This window comes from Hemicordylus capensis, chromosome 4 (assembly GCF_027244095.1).
Source record: "Hemicordylus capensis ecotype Gifberg chromosome 4, rHemCap1.1.pri, whole genome shotgun sequence".
In the NCBI taxonomy this organism is placed as follows: domain Eukaryota; kingdom Metazoa; phylum Chordata; class Lepidosauria; order Squamata; family Cordylidae; genus Hemicordylus; species Hemicordylus capensis.
This window is the reverse complement of record NC_069660.1, coordinates 155407151-155432074: the sequence shown is the minus strand read 5'-3', so window position 1 is coordinate 155432074 and position 24924 is coordinate 155407151. Positions and strand designations below refer to the sequence as shown.

General features: G+C 47.1%; 2 protein-coding genes and 1 long non-coding RNA gene across 4 annotated transcripts in view; 1 reads left to right on the top strand and 2 right to left on the bottom strand.

Annotated features, from left to right (window-relative positions):
- The window catches only part of STX6 (syntaxin 6), a 32353-nt gene extending 30758 nt beyond the window's left edge, over positions 1 to 1595 (bottom strand). For both annotated transcript variants that reach the window (XM_053247204.1, XM_053247205.1), the window contains exon 1: positions 1330 to 1595. In XM_053247204.1, the coding sequence (XP_053103179.1) occupies positions 1330 to 1364 (35 nt within the window). In that variant the 5' untranslated portion in view covers positions 1365 to 1595. The remainder of the gene's footprint in view (positions 1 to 1329) is intronic.
- A 3877-nt stretch (positions 1596 to 5472) lies between these two features.
- LOC128323666 (uncharacterized) lies at positions 5473 to 15241 on the bottom strand. Its single transcript, XR_008306417.1, has 3 exons — positions 15057 to 15241; positions 14856 to 14949; positions 5473 to 5730 (listed from the first exon to the last, which is right to left on the bottom strand). It is a non-coding gene; the product is annotated as an uncharacterized LOC128323666 (long non-coding RNA).
- A 7402-nt stretch (positions 15242 to 22643) lies between these two features.
- On the top strand, positions 22644 to 24528 carry IER5 (immediate early response 5). Its single transcript, XM_053313472.1, has one exon. The coding sequence runs from the start codon at positions 22934 to 22936 to the stop codon at positions 23744 to 23746; it is 813 nt and encodes a 270-aa protein (XP_053169447.1). The 5' UTR covers positions 22644 to 22933; the 3' UTR covers positions 23747 to 24528.
- Positions 24529 to 24924: the final 396 nt, after the last annotated feature.

Here is a 24924-nt window from a genome sequence, read left to right as displayed (position 1 = left end):
AGCTTCTTAAAGTCCAATCAATTTCAATAAAATACTTCTGAGAACACTCAAGTATCTTCCACTGAAAAAGATGAGCTTCAAATGTGCTTCTCTATAGCTGAGTAGTGCCACTAAGTGCTAAAAGATAATTAATAAATCCACTAGTCTCTTCTGGTCCCTTTCCCTCCACCACACAGCTACTCTTCCTTCATTCCCTTCCCACCTCATATGAAGAGATCTGCTCGCTCTGAACCAAGGTCCACCTAGTCCCAAATGCTGTTTCAAGCAGTGGGTAGCCAAATACTTCTGGAAAACCCACAAGTACAGCTTGAAAGCAACAGCTATCCTGTTGTTGGCTATCTCTCTCAACAATTAGTATGGAAGGGTACACTACTTCTGGAAATGGAAGATCCATTCCTCTGTCATAGCTAAGAGTCAATGATAGACTTACTAGTCCAACCCCTTTTCAAAAGAAGAGGCAATTAAGTCTAAGTCTACTACCACCATTCCCGCTTGCTGGCAGAAAATTGTGAATTCCATAAATTGATTACATGCTCAACATAAAACAGTACTTTCCAGGACTAACAATTAATTTTAGTAGTTCTCAAATCCTCTTTCCATCCTCTCTCTCATGTTTAGTTCTCTAGCAGATCAGGAAGAAGTCTGGTCCAGTTTGTGCAGCATATTTTTTGAGTGAAGAAGCATTCCCATATGTGAGCACCATTAAAAGTAGGGCAGGGGGCCCGGGCTCATCGGATTAAGTACAGACTTTTCATATCTTAGGTCATCGCCGGTAACGAAGCTGGAGTACTAGGGCTGGTGGGGACCACCCTTCTCAAATACCTTGGAGAGTTACGGTCAGTCAGAGTAGACAACAGCTAGAAAAACCAAGGGCCCGACTCGATATTAAGAGCCGAGCTTCACGTTAGGCAAAGGTGAGGTGGCAGAATGATGAACTGCACACTACTTCAGACTGCAGGGGTCACTTTTGTAATGTTCGCCGCCCATTCAACGCTCCCCCCCCCGCCCACATCACCACCCCTCTTTGGCCATACTTAACCAGCACAGGGAAGAGCAGAAGGAGCTGTTTTTGTTTTTGCGAAGAAAGTATTGAGGAACGAGACCCCTGATCCCCGTCTGGAGTGATACGGTCTAAGAAGCGCCCCACTTCGTCCTGTGTGGCGTGGAGATCGCCTGTCGGGTAGTTCCGTATGCTCCTCTGCAGCCTGAAGTGGTTCAGTCCGGAAACAGGCTGACCACCTCGGTGAGAATCAGGACGAAGGCAACCCCCCCCGCCCAGCCCACTGCGAAGGCCGCCGCCGCCGCCCTCCTCGCCCGCGGGACACCCACCCTTTCACCACAAAGAAGGGGTCCTCCATTGACATGACGCTGGGCGCCCCTCGCCGCGCCGGCTCCGCTCGAGGTTTCCCCCTGCACGGTGACGAGGACCCGCTGGGCTGCCCGTTCCCTGCAGCTTCCGCAGCTCTCCAGCCCTCGCTCTTTACCCCTCACCGGCACACGCAGCAGTCACTGCACAGCCGCCCCCCGTTTTTTCTCTTTTTTCCTTTCCGCCCACCGGGCTTCAGCCCGCTCGGCCATAGGCGCCCCTCTCACGTGACTCAAGACTCCCTATTGGAGAAGACAAGGACCTCACGTCACGTGAAAAGGGCGTCGCGGTGGGACCGCCCCCTACCCTACTTGGAATCTCTTTCTTATCTCATTCTAAGCCAGCATTTAACTTTTCAGGCTGAAATCCTGAATAACTAATTTAGATGCGAAAACTATTGAGATCTGTGGGGATTTATTACTCCCAGAGAAAGAGGGCTAGCGGCTGAAGTCTCATACTGCATGCTTGACATGCTAATCGCACGCTCCATATTCAGAGGTCGTGTACTATTGTTTGTGCTAATTAGTATGGCACACAAACCATGCAGGAATGGCTGGAAGCATCTGGCTGACTACTGTGGGAAACAGAATGTTGTTGGGCCCCTGGACCCTTGCTCTGATCCAGCGGGGCGGTGCTTCCGTTTGCAGGGCTAAGCGGAGTCCTTGGAGAGCCACTGCGAGGAGGCAGACCTTGCTAGGCTAGATGACCCAACATCCGACTCAGCCCAGCAGCTTCATATGGCCAGGAGAGCAGACAGCCTAATAGTGTTGCCATTGGACAGAATGTGACTGTCCCAGCCAGGAATCGGGATTTCATTCTAAAAGCCAGCTTGCAGAATAGCCGGGAGGGGGTTGCACCTTTATTTTATTTATTTATCAAATTTATACCCCGCCCAAACTTACGTCTCTGGGCAGCTAACAACAATTAAAACACATATAAAAGTTAAAACAGTTCATCATATAATCAACACATATAAAAGTTAAAACAATGCAATAATTTAAAAACCATAAAATCAAACAAACAGTATTTTTTAAAAACCTGAGAAAGCTTGGGTAAAAAAATGGGGTTTCAAATGTTTTTTTAAACATTTACACCTAGTGGCCTATGTCCAAACGAAGAGTTGCTCTCAAGAGATGCTTCTGTTCGTCCCCAGAAGAGAGTGGCAATTTTTGGTGATCCCTCTTCCCCACTAGAGCTGCCTGTGCCTTTTGCAAATATGTCCCTAAGGGTTTTGGGACATCCGGTATTTACCTGAATCCAAGACTAGGTCCCCCCCTCACCAAGTTTTTTAATATTAGGAATCAGAAGGTCATCTTAAATTCAGAGTCCTATTCCTTTCAAGAAAATGGAGGTATAACCTGTATTTAACCTGTACTTTTTAAGGGGATAGTCTAAAACCCAGAGTCTTGTTCTGTTTGGATAAATACGGTATATTTTGGAGAAATGGTGAGTGGCTGCAGGGAGAAGCAGGAATAGTCGAAAATCAGCCCTCCCTTTCATTATATGCACAAGGAAGCATTCCCTATGTGCAATTCTTAGTTCGCACATTATACATTCTTAGTATAAATTGTTGGCATTTCCCTAATCTCTATAAGCAATTTTTAAAAAATTAATCAGATGTTACCATTTGCAGGAGAGCACTGGCCTGTAATCAAAGTCATTCTGTTAGACTGATTTATTTAAACCTGCATTCTCTCAAGGAGGAAGGCCATTTGCACATGTTCAGAGGCACTTTGCCCTTCAGTCCTTTAAAATAAAAGTTCCACACTGCATTTTCAGACAGGCACTCTGCCTGAGATGTCAGAATTTTTGAAAACAAAAGGTGGCAAATCTTTAATCTATTTTAATTTATTTTTTTCCTCATAAAAGATTCCTGAAAATCCCCATCTCTGCTCAACGTGAACATTTAGAGCCAGAAAGTGAGTTTAAAGCACACCTCTGCCAAGAGTTTACTTTGCGCAAGTCACACTGTGTCTCATGGCCAAATTAGACGTGGCATTATTCATTGTGTGCTTATTTTTCTTTGTTAATCAGCAGCCACGGGGCCCCCATGCAGACTGGCATCATGGCAGAGAGAAAAGGTCAAAGCCTCTCCCCATCCCTGCTGCAGTCCCAATCCTGATTCCTCCTCTCCCAATGTCTGCATTTTAACAAAACAAAAACAAAAAAAGTATGTAGGACCAAACGATGTTATTGTCATGTCCAGTTTGGCCCTCAGCCTAGAATCTCACCCCTGCATGACAACCAGTACCTGCCAAAATCCCCGCTTTTACACAACTATTAAATGTACTCGGGCCTTGTCCTCATTCGCTTCTGATTGCCTAAACTCAGCCTTAGTTGCTGCAACATATTTGTAAATCTGCAATAGTAGTGTCCTGCCTCACAGACTTCTTGTGAGAAAAGTAAACATTGTGAAGTGTTTTTCAAATCAAACTTTTTTTTATAAATGTGACAAATAAATAAAATAAACAACAATATGATTCTGTTGGTGTGTGTGGCTATGTAAAATTATGTATTACACAGATCAGGATTACCTCCAGAACAAGAAGGAGAGAGGAAAGAAAAATGTGGGACATATGAGTTAAACATGAAAGCTGGAACCCATCATGTTGCAGGCTGGGTTCCGGGTTTGAAAAACTTGAAGACTACTGGAGCATACCATGGGTATGCGTCATGGATATCAGAAGTGGGGTGCTGAGGCAAAGAGTCACAAGCTTTGGCTATGGTGCAGACCTGTCCTGCTGCTAGCCCTCCCACATGATGTTGCTGCCTTCTACTACGGGCAAAACCATGCAAAGTTCTGGGGAGGAGGGCAAAATCCCTGCAGTGAGCACTACAAGTGGCACTACAGGTGCAGTGTGCACTGCCTATGCTTTGAACTGCCTTCTGTACTCTTCCTCAAAAATTGTTGACCATTGCTGTACTATAAACAAATTTCAGCTTGTCCCCTTACACTTGCATATCTTTGTACTCAAAATACTTACTGCTTCCTCAAGTGATAGGAAATTCTAGAGGGAGTCACTGCATAGAGCTACTTTGCAGCTTATAATTGTCTTAAAATGGAATGGGGGACATGGTATGCAGCCTTCATTAGGTTAGACTACGCTTGGTTACAAAAAAAGGGGGGGAAAGAGGTGCACTAAAGGCTACAGGCCAGGGTTTTTGAGTCCCTGCTGGGCGTATCACCAGTGGCTCCTGCCATGGTGACCACATGGCACTGCTCCACCTGACCCACCCATCCCCACCAGATGTGGAGATGGCTGGGGCAGTGGTATGCTGGCAGCAAGTAGCTGTGACCTGCCCCTTCAACAGAGGCACAGGCCAGAAAAAGAGGGTGCAGACAGAGTGAAGAAGAGATCAGGAGGCAGTAGCAACTGGTGAAGCACCTCCCTTTCTACTGTGCATTAAGGCACCTGTTCCTGTTGCACAGCCAAAGCAGCTGTCTGGTGGCAGTAGTACTCACAAAGGTGGTAACTGTAAAGGTGGCACTTGCCTCCCCCCCAAAAAAAGTTTGAAAGCCCTGCCTCAGGGGTATAGAAGGACAACTTCTCTCCCTTTGAAAATATAAACACCAGCAGTTATTCAGTTCTATCTGCATTGGCCCCGATCCAGCTCTAGTCACATAGTCATGCACAACAACTAGCAGTTCCAGAGAGGGATGCACATCCTCATTTACAGCAAAAGATGTAGCCAAAGACATACCTCCACCTCCTCCTCATAATAATAATTAATCAATTTGATAGTAAAATTTAGCTATCCCAGGTCCTTGGGGAGGACTTGATGTCTGGATAAAACAAACCAGTCAATAGCACCTGTCTGATTGTGTAAACAAGAAATAATAATAATAATAATAGCAGCAGCAGCATTCTACTCAGTGGGTCATGGATGAGCACCATGGATGAAGATGTACACGTGCATTTATATCCGCATCAGTTGCATATGCACATGCCTGCTTCCATGCCGAATCATGTTGTTATATACTCCTTATTTCCCTGAGCAGCAAGACACTCCAGGGCAGTATAGCATTTGAAAAGAAACCTAACAGAGAGCACTATATACTTACAATGTCTTTGTAATATTTATAAATCTACAAGCAGAACATAGTGAAATACACTCTTTTAGAAGGTAGCATTGCTGTTAATCCTGCATCAGTTTCCCAGAGAACAAGGTGCAGCCAAACTCTTGCTCTCCCAGGTTTCTTCCCAAATTGCCCTCTTCTCCCAATTCAAACTGCCAGGCCTGCTTTCTTTTTTCTTCCCTTTTCTGGCTTGATCTTCTCTTCCACCACCCTCGCAAAGTGCTGGTCTTCTTCACCATCTAAGGTTGCCCACTTCCCCTGGTCACAGTCAGCCACACATCCACAGCTTTTGCAAAAGAAAAGAAAAATGTTGCTTTGTGTTTCCTTTTTTGTCAAAACAGCAAGACTGCTGAGCCTTTGCTTTGTTTTGTATGGAACCTTCTGTCATCCTGGCTTCCTTGGTTTGGTTTTTGCCAGACCTATTTGGTTTCATTGTGAACTGAAGTGGAACTCCTGAAGCTTGGCCTACTGTCATCTCCCTCAGGTGTTCTATTGTCACCCAGCACTAGGTTATTAGACATTTAAAGCATTACCAAGGACTTTCTTTTAAATAAGGCCAGGGAAGGCGGGCGGGGGATGGGGAGTCTGTCTCCTCCCTCTCTTCACTTCAGAAAAAAACATATATAAATTGGCGCCACACTGAATATTTCAAAGACAGTCTCCCGTGGTTGGGATTCTGCTCATTATTGTGACACACTCACAAGGGAGGCAGAGAACCGTGAAGATGCCCAGCCATAGCACCAGGTACCTGATCACAGAAGCAGCAGAGCCATACTCAGCAGTTCAAGCAGCCCTTTCTGTCTCATGATCCCATCGGCCCTTCTGATCTTTTTTCTAAATGCTTTTTTCATTGCAGAGGCCTTATTAGGGGGACATCTTTGTTGTCAGCCTTTTGCGGAGGAGATTCTTTAATCTGCATAGAGACACCCTGGGATCTCAAACTTGTTTCCACAATCAAATCTGAGCAGCCAAAGATGCTCATTACGAGGCCTCTGCCCTGGTGCTTTCTGCAGAGTGATGACTTCTATCAACCTAATAAAGCTTGCTGGGCTTAGGTTTTTGCACAGAGCCCTGGGGCTGCTTCTTGTCTTTGCAAGTTTGCCTCAGGCAGCAAAGATTTCCATTGCCTTAGACAACAAATAGGGGATATTTTCACATCAGTAAATATTTCACCTTGCCTACAATATGTTGTTATTCTGTTATATGGTACTTCCTATTTTCTGATTCTGCCCTAACAATGGTTTAAACTGGGTTTTTTAAATGTTTCTCTCTATGTGACAGAATATCCATAGTCTCAGATAAGTTCCCTATTCAGGAATCTGCCTTCTTTATCGCCACTAGACTTGAATTGCTCAGCAGTCTTTGCTGTACTGGGGGAATGGGGTGCCTTGGAATATAAGTAACGTCTAGGTGAGGCCTATTGTTGATCAGGCAAAAGTCATTTTAGGTAGAGTACACTGCTAGGAAAGATAAAGTAATGAAATCCAGGAGGCCCTCTAATAAGGCCGGGGCAACGTTTGTGGAAATTGTGATACTGGAGTGCTTGACTTAACCCCACAAATGGGGTTAGGTTCCTTAGCTAACAATCCACTCTCACAGCAAGAGTGGAAGGAGCAGCCGACACAGGAAAAGTAGCTCTATAAACCTAAATAGCCGCTCTCTCAGCTGACACGTGGGGAAGCTTAAAGAATTGGAAGTGGATGGAGCAGCTTGTGCCTCTCACAGTTCTTCTTTATATCTCCCCACATGCCAGCTGAGAGGCAAGGAGAGTGGCTATTTAAACTGTATACCAATTTAATTCGGTGGGTGGGGGTAAAAGTAAAGTGTGCCATCGAGTCAATGTTGACTCCTGGTGACCACAGAGCCCTGTGGTTGTCTTTGGTAGAATACAGGAGGGGTTTACCATTGCCTCCTCTAGTGCAGTATGAGATGATGCCTTTCAGCATCTTCCTAGATTGCTGCTGCCCGATATAGGCCGTTTCCCATAGTCTGGGAAACATACCAGCGGGGATTAGAACCGGCAGCCTCTGGCTTCCTAATCAAGTCATTTCCCCGCTGCTCCATTAGGTGGCTAGTTCATGGGGTAGAAAACCACAAATAACCAAAACTACCCCACCCCATAACTACACTGTAATACAGAGAGGTGGCCTGCAAAAGAGTGAAACTACTATTCGAGCGCCACCTATATATGTCATGGCATTTTTAAATTAATGTACTTGCAGAAGGGAAGGAAACAAACATTTGTAGGATTTCAACTTCAAACAGTATTCATTTTATTGACTGCTAAATTTGAATAATAGTAGATCTGAATCTGGGAAAGATCTTTTCTTGGGCATGATATCATTTTGGAATTATGGATCTGAGCACTGAATGTTAAAATCTGTTGAGAATATTAACAATTATAATGATTATACTCAGAAAGTCTTCTTAAAATAATAATAATAATAACTAGCTTGGCCAGACGCAGAGCATCCGGCCGGCCCAGCCACTGCTGCTGTTCCCCCACCCCGCCATACCCAGCTTTCTGGCCAGCCACTCCTGCCCCCCGCTGCCCACCTCTCGCCCCCCTCCCCATGCTTTCTGACGGACCAGCTGGCCAGCCTGCTTCCTCTCCCACCCACCCCACGCTTTATGGCTTGCGGGCCAGATGGAAAGCCGGCCTGCCACCTCCTCCCACCCCCTCCTCCCAGCGGGCGGGTGGCCGGGCCAAGTTGGCCCGTCACCTCCTCCTCCGGTGTCCAGGCAAGGGCCAGGCTGGCCTGCCACCACCTCCAACCTCCTCCTCCTCCTCCTCCTGGCGGCCAGGCCGGCACACCACCACCTCTTCCGGCCAACCGGCAGCCACTGTCTCCCGACCCCATCACTATCTCCCAGGCAGGTGCTCTTGCGAGAGCTGCCACACATAGGATTAGCGATGGGCACTGACGGGCAACAGCGTCAGGACTGATTCACAGGGAGAAGAGAGGAGTATCACAGTCTTGTGCGCACATCTTGTGTTCCTGCTGCAGCTTCTATGTGATGGTGACTACAAAAACAGAGGACTTACTCCTTCAGCAACATCATGAAGAAGAGAAAAACTACAGTTACAAAAGCAATTTATGTACTGGCCACAAAGCCCCATGCATTACAACCACTGGGACAGGATTTGTGATCCATGTGTTTGCTCTGTACTTCTGAGTTTTCTTTGTTTGTGCACTGCTCCACCCCAGTGTTTGAGGGTGCAATTCCCTTTATGTAATGTATCAGTAGGGTTGTGGTACGTATACGTACGTGTGTGTGTGTGTGTCTTTGAGCATATGGTATGAGGTTTCTGTTTTCTGTTGTATGTGGGATACTTGTATTCTAGGGTTTGGTGTTTGGCATATTGCTGGCACCAGTGTTCCCTCTAACATGGATTCCCAGATGTTGTTGACTACAACTGCCATAATCCCCAAGCCAAAGCCATTGCAACTGGGGATTCTGGGAGTTGTAGTCAACAACATCTGGGGATCCCTGTTAGAGGGAAGATTGGCTAGCACTTGCGTGGGCTGTTTTATCCTGTGGTGCTGTAGAGTGACTATGGCACTGTTTGTTGAGTTAATACTTATAGCATTGTGAATAAGATGGTCATCCACACTCATTTCTGATGATGTCATGTAGAAGTGAGTGTCCACAGTAAATACCTAGTGCGGAAGGGCCCTTGAATACAGATCTCCCTGGTCCAAGCCTAACAATCTAACCACTACATCACACTAGCTTTGTATATAGGTCATCAGCACACCCACAATACTGTTGATCAGAATCGTTAATACTAGGCTGTTTCAGTCCATTTGCACGGATTCTAGACAAGGTTGTGCTGACTGCCTGTCTGTGTGAGCAAGTTCCATGGTGTATTTTCAGACAGCCTGGATACCCTGTTACACATTCCTGATAAACAATATTCACCCCTGAGGACTACACTAAGGACTTCTCCAACGGATGACAAATCCAGATTTAGAACAACAAATCTGTCACGAGCACACCTTTCTGCAATTGTGAATGTCCACCACAAGCTGTTTCCTGTTCGTAGTTTTTTTACGCTGCTGTCTGTTTTTCCTTCCAGGTGGGGCTATAACTCCCTGCTGATTTGATTTATTCCGTCTGCAAAAAGGTCTTCCCCTTCTGTCACCTGCTCTGCAGTCACCAACAAATCAAATCTAATTAAAAAGAATGGAAAAAGCCACCTTTGTCTCAGTTTCTCCCTCCCTCCCTCCCTCTCTCGAGGAGCTATTTTAGGAAAGAGCAGCTGAGCTGCTGGAGAGGATTGTTAGTTGTTTGTCAAACCTTTTCAGACTGGTTAGATCACATGGAGAGATTATCATGCATAGTTACACCACCCTTTCCTCCGCCTCCTTTCCCCTCTTGTCCCTCTGTGACCCGAGGGGGGGGGGGAAGCCACCTTCAGGAGAACAGAGGCATTAAAAGAGCCATATAGTGAGAAAATCAATCCAATCCACTCAAAAATCTCATCTAGGAGAAAGAGATGGCCACACGTTCCCAGCGTGTGTGTGTGTGTGGTGGGGGGGATGACACATAGACCAAACTGTAATATAATCTAACCAATCATTGCACAGAGACAGGGAAACACAGAATCACAGAAACAGCCCTGAACCAATCACAGGCTCTGTCTAAAAGAAACACTGGCACATGTCAGCCTGCCATATAGGACACATTCACACACGCACACTCAAAGCAAAAGCAGGCTCTGGCTCTCACAAAGGGGTAGTCAAGGAGGCAGACAGACAACAAAGCCACCCAAGAGGACTCTGACCTCACAAGCAATCATGTGACTCTATCTGAAACTTACTAAAGCATTACATCAGTCTAGGAAATGGGGAGGGGGGAGGGGGGGATGGGTGGAGGAAGCAGAACCAAAACACTGGCCTTCTTAAAAGGGCAATCTCGCAACCATCTCCCCAGGGCTTTCTGCTCTTCTTCCCACAAATTCATGGCAACCTTTACTTATTACATTTTTATATCACCCCATCCAAAAGACTCTGGGCGGTGCACAAGGACAAAACAAAACCCGCGACTCGGTCATTTAAAAACAGTCAATACAAAATGAAATAAATAGTTTAAAACCATTAAACAATTAAAAACATATAAAAACAATGTAAAAACCCTGAAAGGCCAGCCCAAACAAATAGGTTTTAAGGTCTCTCTTGAAGGCCAGCAATGAACCCAAGCCATGGATTTCTGCCAGAAGTACATTTCGCAGCCCAGGAGCAGCTACAGAGAAGGCCCGCCTCTGAGTATCCACCAGACGTACTGTTGGTAACTGGAGAAGGACCTCCTCAGATGATATTAACGTGCAGTGGGGATCATGCAGAAGGTGTTCTCTAAGGCAACACAGGCCTAGGTCGTTGAGGGCTTTAAAGGTAATAACCAGCACTTTGTATTTTGCCCAGAAACATATTGGCAGCCAGTGCAACTGTTTAAGTACAGGCATAATATGGTATCTCTGGGATACCCCCGAGCCCAGTCTGGCTGCCGCATTTTGGAATAACTGAAGTTTCCAAACTACGTACAAAGGCAGCTCCACGTAGAGCACATTGCAATAAAGCCTGGAGGTTACCAGCTGATGCACAACTGTTTTGAAATTGTTCTTGTCAAGGAATAGACACAGCTGTTGAATCAGCCGAAGCTGATGGAAGGCGCTCCTGGCCATAGCCTCCACCTAAGATACGAGGGTGAGGCCTGGGTCCAAGAGTACTCCCAAGCTGCATACCTGCTCCTTCCAGGGGAGTGTAACCCTGTCCAGGACAGGAAGATCTAACTCATCCCTCAAATTCTGAATCCCTGCAATGAGCACCTCCGTCTTGCTTGAATTCAGCTTCAATTTGTTATCCCTCATCCAGCCCATTACTGCCTGTAGGCAGGGATTTAGGGAATGAATACAATTTCCTGATGATGATGATGTCAAGGAGAAATAGATTTGGGTGTCATCAGCACCCTGCACCAAATCTCCTGATGACCTCATCTAGCGGTTTCATGTAGATATTGAAAAGCATTGGTGACAGAATGGAGCCCTGAGGAATACCAGATAGCAGCTCCTGTTATGAGGAGCAACTGTCACCAAGCTCCACCATCTGGAATATATTTGAGAGATAGGAGCTACAAAGCAGTGCCCCCTATCCCCAGATCCCCCAGGCGATCCAGAAGGATACCATGGTCAATGGTATCGAACAGCACCAAGTGATCTAAAAAAAACAGCAGAGAGACACTCCCTCTGTTGATTCCCTAGTAAAGGTAATCCATCAGGCTGACCAAGGCAGACTCAACCCCATAGCCAGCTCTAAAGCCAGTTTGAAATGGGTCTAGACAATCAGTTTCCTCCAAAATTGTCTGGAGCTAGTTGGCCACCAATCTCTCAATCACCTTGCCCAACCAAGGGAGATTGGAGACTGGCCTGTAACTATCCATGGCTAAGGGATCCAGGGAAGGCTTCTTAAGGAGTGGTTTAACCATTGCCTCCTTCAGACAAGGGGGCATCTAGCACTTGAGAAGTGTGTACAAGGCATTCTTAAAATTTTAGAGTTTAAAATGTTTAGAATGGACTTTGGAGGTCTTCTAGTCCAACTCCCTGCTCAGTACAGGAATCTGTCCAGCATCCCTGACAGATGGGCCATCCAGCCTGTTTGGAAACTGCCAGCAGATGAGTCCCTCCATCACTGGGCAGCACAGACTGTTCCTTCATCAAACAACTCTAACACACCACATACATGATTGAAGTAATCCTTTAGACAATCCTCACTGGCATGAATGGGAGTTTTTTCCAAGTTAAGCTGCAGACAAGTAGGGGACCTCACCATGACAGTTTACAAGGGCCCCTGATCCATCTGCTTTTCACCAAAAGACCTAAGTGCTTCTGGGCTAATGACACATTCAATGCCATGGGTAGTTTGGTCCTCAGACATTAGCACTATTATCCATGTACTGAAAATGAAGGGCTGAGGCTGAGCAAGTGTGGCTTGTCCAAGGCCATCTAGGCAAGTTCATGCAGAAACAAAATTTCAGCTAGGGATGTGCATGGAACCACGGCCGGGCAGTCCGGAAGCGGCAGGTTTGGCACTTTAAGGGTGGGTGGAGGGTGCACTTATCCCTCCTGCTGCATTTCTTCCGCCGACATCATTTATTTCCAAAAACCTTTGGGACAGCAGTGTACCTCCCTGCTGCCCGTTGCCCTCATCGGCTGGAAGTGGCCGGAAGTAACGGGTGCGCATGTGCCCTTTGCGTGCGTGTGCCCATCTGCCGTGCATGTGCGCACACGCACGCAACGGGCGCATGCATGCCTGGTAGTTCCGGCCGATGAGGGCAATGGAGTGGCAGGGAGGTACGCTGCTGCCTTGAAGGTACACTGCAGGGGAAATGAGGTGGGAGGGGTAAGTGCACCTCCCGCCGCCCTTAAAGTGCCAAGCCCAGGGCCTTTGAACTTCAAACCTCCCTGGCGTTTGAACCGGTTTGGAGGCCTCCAAAATGGCTTCCGAACCAGTTCGTGCACATCCCTAATTTCAGCCAGGGACTTCTTGGCTCACAGTTTATTCTCTTAGCATTAGCTCTGGTTTTATTATCTCACGCTTCCTTCAAGGAGCTCAGAGCTGCATTTTTAGTTGCACAACTAGTTTGAGGGCTATAGGCTACCTCCCGCCTCAGAGAAGTCAGATGCCTCTCAATACCAGTTGTAGGGGAGTAACAGCAGGAGTGAGGGCATGTCCTCCCCTCTTGCCTGTGGGCTTCCCAGAGGCATCTGGTGGGCCACTGTGTGAGACAGGATGCTGGACTAGATGGGCCTTGGGCTTGATCTAGCAGGGCTGTTCTTATTTTCTTAACAATCCTTGGAGGTAGAATGGGCTGAAAGATAAAGTGACTTGCACAAAGCTTTGCAGGGTGCCTGTTGAAATAAATTTATATTAGGGTCCCCAAAATTTGACTAGCTCTGCTCCTGTGTCTTTAACAAAAGGTTTTGACACAGAAGTTGAGCAAGTGAAGCTTTCACCATTTCTTTCAGGGCTGTCCAGGGGCGTAGCTAGGGGAGAAGGGCCCGTGTTCATCCCTCTCTCTGGCGGCCCCCCAAAGAGAGGCAGACAATGAAGAAGATAGGGAGGGATGGAGCTGGAGGACCCTCAGGAGCTGGGGGCCCGTGTTCTTTGAACACTTTTGCTCAATTATAGCTACGCCCCTGGAGCGGTCCCATCTAGGATACTGACTGAGGTGGTTGTCTTGGGCAGCAGATTAGCAGAGGCGATCCACTGGTGCCCCACATCCATTTTCAGTCACCTCAGCGTGCCTCTGACCAACCTTCACACCCAGCCCCCCACCACTCCCTTTCTTACCCAGCAGTGCACCAGAGCAAAACAAGAAGCAAAGGAGAGAGGAGTAGAGGCGGCTAGAGACCTTCCTCTCTCTCTCTCTTCCTTTTTAAAATCCAGGTAGTAGGAACAGGAGGAGGAGTGGTCGGCTGAAGGGCTAGTGTGCTGCTGGGCAGGCTTGATGTGTTAAGGCACTGTGGGGCAATGGTGCCTCAGGTGCTGGGGCTGGGGGCTTGGGCTGGCTCTCATCACTTTATCTTGTGCTAGGAAATGTTTGGTCTTCTTACCAGGAGCAAGGCCAATAATCCTTATGAATGCACAGACTGGAAAGGAAAGGATCGGCTCAAGGAGTTCCAAACACAGTAGGCTGCTTTGCAAAACCTTTCCTTTCATCATCCAACAGATGCCCACTGTTCACACCTAGAGCTACCCAGCTGAAGATAGAAATAAGTTTTTTGTGGGGGTCATGGGGAGGTTTTTGCTTTAGTAAAATAGCTCTGTGGTCCGGACTCGAAGGCACAACTAAAATGGCAATCAACCTGAATTACTTTCCTTTATTGTTGTGCCTCACCCTGAATAACTCCAGCTCCAGGGGGTCTGGGGTGGGGGTGGGGAGCCTCCATATTATCCCTAAGGTGAATACTGTTGAGTCTCCTCCCTCTTTGAAGCTGATACAAACACAATTCAGGATGCCTTTTAGGATGGCCTTTTGTCTCTCTCTGCTTGTTCTCTTTTTTGTTTCTTTTGCCTAACAAGAGGTATGGATGGCAGTGGCTAGTTCTGACATTCTGCTGAAAGATAAGAACATAAGAATTAAGAATGGCCTTGCTGGATAAGGCCAAGGTATACCCAGTCCAGCATTCTGTTTACAACTGTTGACAGCCAGATGCTTCTAGGAATGACACAAGCAGGGCACAGAAGGTGAAAGCCATCTCCTGTCCTTTGTTACCAGCATCTGGTATTTAAAGGTATACTGCCTGTGTACATGGAAGTTCCATTTAGCTTTTAATAGATCCACCCCCCATGAAACTGCTTAATCCTTTTTGAGACAGATAAAACTGGCATTAGAAAAGAAGTTACTTACTGTATTATCTTCAGAGTTCCCAAAGTGTTTTACAAATATATAGTCTTCTATGGCACTCCATGTTCTTTGGACAGACTGTATGTGATCTTGAAATCTAGAAAGAAACACAGTGGTTAAAACCACACACACACACCATTATTTTCCAAGGTGGCCATGACCACTGGTTTGCCACACCCAGTCAACATAAGCATATGAAACTACCTTATATTGAACGATGCCATTTAGTCCATCTATTCTATACTGACTGGCAGGAGTTCACTAGGATTTTTTCCTTCTCCCAAGCCTACCCCTGGAGCCTTCTGCATACAAAGCAGTTACTCTACCACCAAACTACAGCCTCTCCTCCTCAAACTAAGAGACCAACATTAAGAATAAAGTTATCTGATTCTCAGGCTCCTCCTCTAAAGCAGTTAACAGTATGTCACTTCCTCCAGATGGGTGTATTCCCTGCTTATCTGTTCTTCACCTTTCCTGCTGCTCCCATTTGCTTCTGAATCTGTTCCATTCTCTCCCCCACATCTTTTTTAGACCTGATTGGTTGTAGTAAGATTTTGTATGACTGATTGTATTTCTGTGTGTTCATGCCTGATAATGATTCATGCTAAATAGTTCTAAGAAGACTTGGAGGAGTCACCTGGTGATGAAAAACCTGATAAACTATTTAAGGAGTCATATATACAAACATCTTGATGGTTGTTATGACGTTGCTGCAGTACCGCTGGGAATGGTGTCAGGTTTTGTCAGAAGTGTTTACATGACCAAGCACAACAGCAATTATTAGTAGTTGTGGCAGTAATTACTGTTGTCGTATATAGCAATGCATTTCCATGGCCTAAAGTGCTACATCTCTCAGAGATGGGAGGGAAATGGCACCAGTTGCAAACATTACAAAACAAAACAAGAAGCTTAAAAGAAAAGCAGTGCATTTTAAACTTCTTGTTCTTATCTGGGGGGAAACACACCAAGAGAGTATTTGTGTTGGGATGCAACAAATTATTGAAGGGGCAGTCATGTGAGTATGTTGCAAAAAACTACTAAGAGTCTTCTGGCACCCTCAAGAGAAACAGAAATATTGTGGTGAACCTTTCCCTCTTCTGTTAAGGAGGTCATGGACGTTTTGAACAGATGCCTGGAATCAATAATAGTCAATGTGGACGAGTTTATAACCAAAGCTTAATTCAGCCAAAACAGAAGTATGAAGCCAAGCCTGGTTTTGCCTGCTCATAATAACCACCAGAATCCTGCCCAATCCTGTCGGCATCTTGACCGCAAACTTGCCTCTGGAGCCACCCTCTTAAACAGGGTTAAGAGAGTGAGTGCTCTCTTAACCCCATTTTTTCTGCTCCTCTGCTGGGCTGGGGAAGGATGCCTATTTGCAGTGCATTATGGGAGTTCTGGGCAGCCCAGCTAGTAATCCGCCCGCCAAAGAAACAGAAATCGATCGTCTTTGGGGAGGTAAGCTTTTTAAGGCTTCCTCCCGACTGACCCTGTAGCCCTTTCTCACCAGTTGTGAGAAAGGAGGGCTCTGTATCAGTAAACCAATTTACTCCAGAATAGGCATTCAGCTTGTTTTGGACGGAACTGCACTCTCCTTGAAAAACCAGGATCACAGTCTGGGGCTGCTGTACCTGGCGGTGCTCCTGGATTCTTGGGTGGCCGTGGTCTCCAGGAACACCTTTGTCTAGCTTTGGCTGGCATGCTAACTATGCCCATTCCTGAAAAGGGAGGAGGATCTGGTTATGGGTGCGCATGCCTCAGTTACATCAAGGCTTTATTGAAACACACTCTTTGTGAGACTGCCCTTAAAGAATACTTGGTTGTGCTACAGAATGTGATTGCAAAGCTGCTGACTAGAGACAGTTTTGCGGAGCATGACACCTGTCCCATCTGCACTGGTTGCTGCTTTGTTTCCAAGGGCAGATTAAGGTGCTGGTTGTCACCTTTTAAGGCCCTAAAAAAGGTCCAGGATACCTTTAAGGGCTGCCTTGTGCTGTGTGGAACTGCCTATTCCCTACAGTTAGCTGAAAAGGTCCTTTTGTATGCCCCACCACCCGCTGAGCTGAGGCTGGTGGGAACATGCGAAGGGCCAGATGGCAGAACTCCCCACACATGTTCTCTCTAAGGCAGGCCCACACAAGTTTTTTTATGTCCACTCAGTTAATTTTCAATCCTACTCAGGCTGAATCAGGAATTATGAACAATGAATGCACATGTCCACACACTGCCTTGATACAGCCACCCAAACGAAACTCATTACACACACAGATGAAAAATTGTAGGGAACACTGCTTCCTACCTGCAAGATATCCCAGTAAGAACATCTCCTTTGGTTTTCTGCCATTTCAGTTAAGACTTTTTTAATTTACTGTATGTAGGCATTTGACTTGCCTGCTGTTCAATTATTGTTAGTTCTTTGGGGAATTGTTGTTTTGTTTGATTATGCTGGCATCCTTTGATGGTTTTTAATGATAGCTTTAATTGCATTTTATAATGATTTTTATTGTGAGCAGTTTTGAATGCCCCCCCCTTTTTTTTGGGGAAAAGCAGAATATAAATTGTGCTAACAAGAAGTGCTGGATTTTTGGGGGGTGGGTTTGGTTGGTTGGCTACATTCCTATGCAGAGTGAGTTGTCCTGAAGATAATTTATTTTAGTGGACATAGACTTGCCTATCTTTGAATGGGTCCTTACCACTGGTGAATCTTATCTATAGGGTGGTGCTCACCTTAAATTTCTCATCCAGCCATGTTGTCTCTGTCTCCATTTTGTGTATCTACTGCTTTCTCTTTTGTTCCCTGCTGCTTTTGCCTGCAGGGGCTTTAAGAGTTGTGAGGTGGGCAACAGCAGCACCAACCTCAAAGAACAAATAATTAAAAAATAATAATTAGACAGGAGCCAATAAGCATGCTCACTTTTGTTTTTGCAAAGTGTGGGGGCAGGTCCTAGGACCACCCTATACACCAATTGGAGATGGGCTAGGCCAATTGACTCTTCAGGCAGCCAATCGGAGTGTCCAGAGGATGGGGGAGTCCTTTTCTTTTAGCTCCTCAGAAGACTCCAATCACCATTTTTGTTAGAGAGTAGGTAGGCTGCCTGACTTGGTAAGTCTGATCTTTTGCTAGCTTCTTTGTTTGGAGGGAAGGAATGTAATCTCTGCTTTCTCTTCTGATCTGAATGCAAAACATTAGGGCCTATTCCCAAAATGACATGCTATAAAACATTGGAAGGAATAGCAATTTGTAAGTCTAGACTCATTATAACAGAAATTGGCATAAGAAGCCAGAAAGGTCTTTTGGGGCATATGCATAAATTCCTGAGTCCAAGCTGCTTTTCAAATAATTGCAAAAGTGGTTTTCCATGTGGGTGTGGTACAGAGAAGTAATGGAGTCTGTTGGAAGGAAAATAGTTTCTAAAAATCCATTTGCTATGCAGTGAGCTAATCAGCATTTTCTCTGGCGTGTAGCCAGTATCTTGGACATTAATATGTCAGCTCAGAGGTACACCTAGGTAATTCTTGGAACCTGGACCTAAAGGCCTTTGGAGCCCTCCCCCTCATTAGGCATTGTCATGCTTGGCCAGGTGAACATACCACCTGGGACAAGTGGACTAGAGAATTTGGGGCCCCCCGGGGGCTGTGGAAGCCTCAGATTTCAGCCCAGAAGTCCAGGAGTAAGTGTGCCTGTGTCCCCTGGGGGTTATGGCTCATTGGGCAACCATTTGTTGGATATGGAGTTCCAGTGCATTGACCTTTTGCACCAACTATCCTAATGACCACGAGGGGCATTGGGAGTAGAGGTAGTTACAGAGGCTCTCTAACCCCCGGACCTTGGGGCCCCAATCTGTGACCTCCAAGGTCCGGGGGGCCCTCCTACCCTGCGCCTGCCTGCCACGCCATGGCTAACCTATATGCCTTTTAAAAACAAACAAAGCTGCTGTGCTCCCGAGGGGTGGCTGCGGTGGGGGGAGCCGAGTAGGTGACCTCTCCCTCCCAGCGGTTGTGGCGGGGGGGGGGACGACGACGACCGCTGGGCATGTCCCCTCTGCCCAGCAGTTGCTGTGAACTGCGAGGCATGCCTGTGCAGTTCACAGCAACTGCTGGGCAGAGGGGACGTGCCCAGTGGTCGCTCCCCCCATAGCTGCAGCTGCTGAGGGGGGGAAGAGATCAATTACTTAGCTCCCCCCCCCGGCAGCCACCCCTCAGCCATGCAACAGCTTTTTTTTAAAAAAAGGCATGTAGGTTAGCTGCAGCAGAAGGCCCCCCAAAAGTAGGTTTTGGGGGCCTGGCAGTTGCGGGGGGGCTGGTGGGGGGTGTATCATGGAAGGGCTGGTCTGGACCCCAAAATAATCTAAGTACATCCCTGGATAGTTAGTGAGGGTCTCTGCTTTGCTTCTACTCTATGATCCTTGCCTTGACTTCTCAGGTACTTCCTCTAGAGCAGTGATTCTCAAACTTGGGTCCTCAGGTGTTATTGGACTTCAACTCCCATAATCCCCAACCAAAGGCCACTGAGGCTGGGGATTATGGGAGCTGAAGTCCAATAACACCTGAGGACCCAAGTTTGAGAATCCCTGCTCTAGAGAGTCAATCCTCTTCCTTTCCTCTTGGAGAGTAGATGGAAACATCTCTCTCTCCCCCCCCCCCGCCATACCTATCCATTATGTAGCTGATAGATAGGACTCGGACTTACCTATCCAAAACGTAAAATCTAAACTAAATAGATTTATTGGTGAAGTACAACTATCTCATTGTGTGTTCTTTAGACAACTGCAGCAACTAAACTCGGCACTCTACTTTGTAACTGGAGTGCGTAGCTTCCTTTTGGTGCTTTGCTAAATAAACACAAAACCCAACATGATTAAGGAAGTGATCCCTATTACAAACACTTGTTGCTTGCTAGCTAGGATGGACACCCAGGCTAAGTGGTGGGCACCCAAGGTGTGCAGAGTGGCACACAGCTGTTCAGCAGACATGGAGTAGGGAGAGGGTGTACCCATGCATCTTTGCTTCCCATGGTGTTCTCTATGTTATAAGAGATGGTTCATAGCTGCAGCAAGCATCATTGAAAAACCTGTGGATTTTTCTATTTATGGATGCATTTTTAAAATAGGCATGCAGATCTGCCCTTGTAATTTCAGAATGGATTTGTTCTCCACTTTTGTAGCCAGGCTCTGTTTACTTGTACATGTATAGCCCATGCTGCCTCCAAGAAGCCCAGAACGGGGCACATAGTTACATTTATCCTCCCAACAACCCTATGAGTAAGGTTGTGCTGACAGATAAGTGTCCCAGAGTCACCCAGTGAGTTTCATGGCTGAATGGGGATTTGAACAGATTTGTCCAGTCTAGTTCAGCACACTCAGAATTCTTCTTGTTGTCGTGGTTGTTTATTAGTAGTATTCATTTTTGGAATAATCAAGCAGACAGAGTTGCCCTGGTGACTTAGGAGTAAATTTACTCTTCACGGAAGCAGCTTTTTGTAGCTGGTCTTTCTTTACTTGTGGCTGTACTGTTCTTTTCCTCTGTGTGTTTTGATCTTGCTGTGTTAGATACACATCTACACACTACTGTAGTCCTGTTAAGCACTATAAAGCAACTGATGTTTTATGTACTTCTCTGTATTTCTGCTGATGAGCAATTGAGAATTCTGTGCTTGTGCATGTGTTTGTATTTTGATCCCACTCCGCTACAAATCTACACTTTGCCAGTTATTGCTAAGGCACCCGCCTACGCCTGGCTCCACCTCCACAACTGCTCACAATTGGCTCCATGTCTCACTACCTGTAGCTCCATCCACCAACTGCCCTGTCTAGTGCAACCCCGCCCCCCCTCCAAGGAACCACCAGCCACCACTGGCCCTGACTGTTAAGCTGTAATGACTGTGCTGACTCAATCAATAAGCATGACCTTGGATGTAATGTTACTTAACTTCCTCATGACTGCTTCCTTAGTGGTAAAATTAGCATGTTATTTACTTCCTTTGTCAGGAGAAAACAGTGTGCACGCCTTGGTTTATAACTCTATGATTGAGGGTAAGGGTTTTCTGCTAGTAAGTTGTTGCAACTTTTACACATTCTACCAGTCACGGATGGATGTAATGAGGTTTTGATACTCTAGAAATCAGACAAATGTTGTTTACATTTTGATTGTGATTATTGCATATTAGCAATACTTCAGACTTCAGTAAAAAACAATCCCATTAGAACTCTGTAAAATATGCTTGGATTTTATTCCCTGTGTAGCACAATGAGGAGTGGTTAAACTAAAGGAAAGACTTTCCCACATAGACTCAGAAAAGGGGCGGCAGAGATTGTAAGAGCCCTTCCTAAGACTGGTCAGAGAGAGGGGTCTGAGCAGCACCCCAGTCATGATCAGGTAAGATTGCATACTTTATTGGCTAATAGTAGCTATACTCTGAGCTACACACCTCAGAGTGCTGTGTAAACTGTGCTGCCTGCAGATCCAAAGGAAGCAAGGCAGGTACAAACATTCTTTTTCACACACACTCGTGCATATTCATGCAAAGCATTTTTAATAAAAGGCTGATTATTGTAACATGATCTGCATGGAGCTGCCCTTGAAAAAAGTTTGATTCTAGTGCAGAGTGCTGGTACAGAGTTCAGATTACAGCTAGTCCTTGGGAGCATGCCACCTTGCTCTTGTTCCATCTGCCCTGATTGCCAGTTTGTTTCCAGGTGCAATTTAAGGTGCTGGTTGCAAAGCAAACAAAAAATAAAGTTGAATAAAATGCCCCCTGATTTTCTACTAATAAATACAGAAGCTCTAGTTCTCTACAAAATCCATTATTTTGTTGTGTTCTTCCCTTCCTTCCCAATCTGTGGTTGTCTTTGGTAGAATATAGGAGGGGTTTACCATTGTGAGATGATGCCTTTCGACACCTTCCGCTGCCCAATATAGGAGTTTCTCATATTCTGGGAAACACACCAGCAGGGATTCAAACCAATAGTCTCCTGTTCTCTAGGCAGGTTGCTTCCCCGCTGTGCCATTTCAGCACCTTAAAATAAAGGGAAAGTGTGCTGTGGAGTCAGTGTCGACTCCTGGCAACCACAGAGCCCTGTGGTTGTCTTTTGGTAGAATACAGGAGGGGTTTCCCATTGCCTCCTCCCATGCAGTATGAGATGATGCCTTTCAGCATCTTCCTATCACTGCTGCCCAATATAGGTGTTTCCCATAGCCAGGGATTAAAACCAGCAACCTCTGGCTTGCTAGTCAAGTCATTTCCCCACTCCGCCATTAGATGGCTACATATTGTAATGGTATTGAAGGTGATATTATGACTTTATTATTCGCTCATTAAATACGCAGAAGTAAAAATGCACCTGGAAAGAAAGCAACAACCATTACCTCCCGACGGCCTGGGGTGCCCCCACAAAACAAAAACAAAACCGCTTTCCGTTGGCCGAAGTCCACCCCAGCGACCTAGTAACCGTGCTATTTTAGGGAGTAAGTGGGACTCAGCAAGCTGAGTAAATACTTGAGTCACCCCCTGAAACTTATTTCTACTCGCCGCAACGCCACGAGAAGCCCACGTCCTCCCACAAACACAACCCACTACGATACGAGTGTGTTCTGTGTTGCCTCTTTTAAGACCAATTGTGAGCGGAGGCAAGGAACGTTGGAGCCCCGCCCCCCCTTATCCTCACCCCCTCATTGGCCAAGGGCAATAGACGGGCGGGGCTGACCGAGCGCGCGCCGGCGGCTAGAGCGGGTGGGCGGAGACATGGTTCAAGAAAGCCGGGTATCGCCTGGAATTCCGATTGGCCAAGGCGGGGTGGGTGGCAATATAAAAATCGCGCGTTCCAGCCACTCACCTCTTATTTGGCGGCGGAATGGGGAGCGGTTCGGCTGTGTTCTTGGTTTGTTGCTATCTCTGCTCATCGAGAGGAAAGGCTTAAGGGTGCGCGCCCGCGCCTTTTCTACTCTCCGCCCCGAGCTTTGGATGTTGGCTGGCTTGTTTCCTTTCTCCTCTTGCTTCGCCCTGGTGGCCGTCCACTAGCAACAGCCAGGTCGTCCGTCGCTTCTTGTAAGTGCAGCGCGTTGCATTGGGAGGAACGGGCGATATGGAATGTAAGCTTCAGGCCCACCGCATCGTCAGTATTTCGCTAGGCAAGATGTACAGCGCACGAGGCCAGCGCGGCGGCGTGAAGCTGCACAAGAACCTTCTGGTATCGCTTGTTTTGCGCAGCGCCCGGCAAGTCTACCTGAGTGAACTGGACTGCTCTCCCATGCATGCTGCGCTCTCGCCGCCACCTCTGCCGGGCCCTGGTGTGGATCCACTCCGGGATGGAGCAGGCGAGCACGCCCCGCTGCCCCTCTTTCCTTCTCCCCGGGCTTTTTTGCAGCCCGCGCAGATGCTGCTGCCGCCTTCGGAGCCCCAAGCTTCTCTCTTGCCGCGCAGGCTCCCACTGGACTGGGAGACCCAGAGGTTGCAACGCTGCTGCGGCTGTTGTTGCTCCTCTTTAGCAGGCGCTGTTGGCGGCCGATCGGCGGAGGCTCTTTCCCCGCCTTACTGCCCCAGAAAGCGGGGCGCTGCAGAGCAGCACGGTCTTGCAGCCGAGGAGGCGGCGGAGGCGACGACGGGGAGCTCTCCACTGAAGAAGCCCCGCAGAGAAGAAGCCGTGGCCGAGGAGGACATGGAGACGGGCAACGTGGCCAGCCTCATCAGCATCTTCGGCTCCAGTTTCTCGGGACTGCTCACCAAAAAGTCCTCTTGCGGGGGCGGCGGGAGGAGCGGCAGTCGCCAGCGGCGGAGACGGCAGGAGGTCGAGGAAGAAGCAACAGTACCAGCGGAGGCTGAGCCCGGGCAGATCTGCTGCGACGAGTCGATGCTACGGAATCTCAGCCCCTGGAGCACGGCCATCGTGGCTTTCTGAACTTACCCGGCCTCCTCACCTGCGTATGTTGGGACCATAGCAAGAGGGCAACAACAGGACGCTGATCCAGAGTAGGCGCAGAGATATTGGGGCGGGCTAGCATCGAATTACAAGCAACTTGACTGCTCTGGGCAGATTTGGTTGATGTCAGATAGAGGCAGGGAGACTCTGCATGCACTGCTCCTCTTCTCCCAATGAGGTTTTTGTGTTGTGTGTGGGAGCTGCGGGGGTCTTTTTGCTCTGGGGCTGGACCAGGGCAGGATCCGGCACTTAAACTATTGTACTTTCTCTCGTTTGGCTGCAAGTCTTGCGGCTTGGATGAAAGCATTTCAATTTGTTGGCGTCTTGTCTAAAGGAATCCTGCACAGAATTCCCCCTCCTTATTTCTCTTCTCTGTCCCCATCCCAACAACTCGCAGTGGTAGCTGTTCTGAAGGTCATATCCTTGTTCTCATGCCTCACAGAGCATGTTCACACACAAAAAAAAAGCATTGGGAAGTTTGTTGTAACCCTAAGGTTACATTTGGGGGCAGGGGAAGGGATAATAAGATCCTAAACCACTAGATTGAATTTATATGGTGCTGTTGTGTTAACTGTGTTTACAGATTTATGGTTCAAAAGTTCCCTGGGGCTTCTCATAACTCCCAGTCTTTGTTGTATAAAGGCTCTTGGGAGGAAGGGTTGTCTTGGAGGTTTTGTACAGTGTTTTTTCTCTTGTGTTTTTGTATGAAAATGTAAGTCTTTACGTGTGTAACACGTATTAAATATTTTGACACTGTTAAATTGTATTTTTCCCCTGCTATCCCTAGAAAAAGGTGGAATCTACACTCTCTTGGTTTAGCTGGGCAGAGATAGTGGAGGCTAGAAGACTATCCTAGCAACTGGGGTCAGCAAGTAGTGCCCCTGGATCAAATATGGGCCTTAGTCATCACCAGCAAAAACACACAAGAGATATGGATAAGACAGCAGTTACAACACTAGTCTGGAATTTAGCAGCACCTTGAATCCTGGGAGAGTATATTTCTGTTGAAGCAAAGGTAGCGAATACAGGAACACAGGAAGCTGCCATATACTGAGTCCGACCATTGGTCTATCTAGTCCAGTATTGTCTTCACAGACTGGCAGCGGCTTCTCCAAGGTTGCAGGCAGGAATCTCTCTCAGCCCTATCTTGGAGAAGC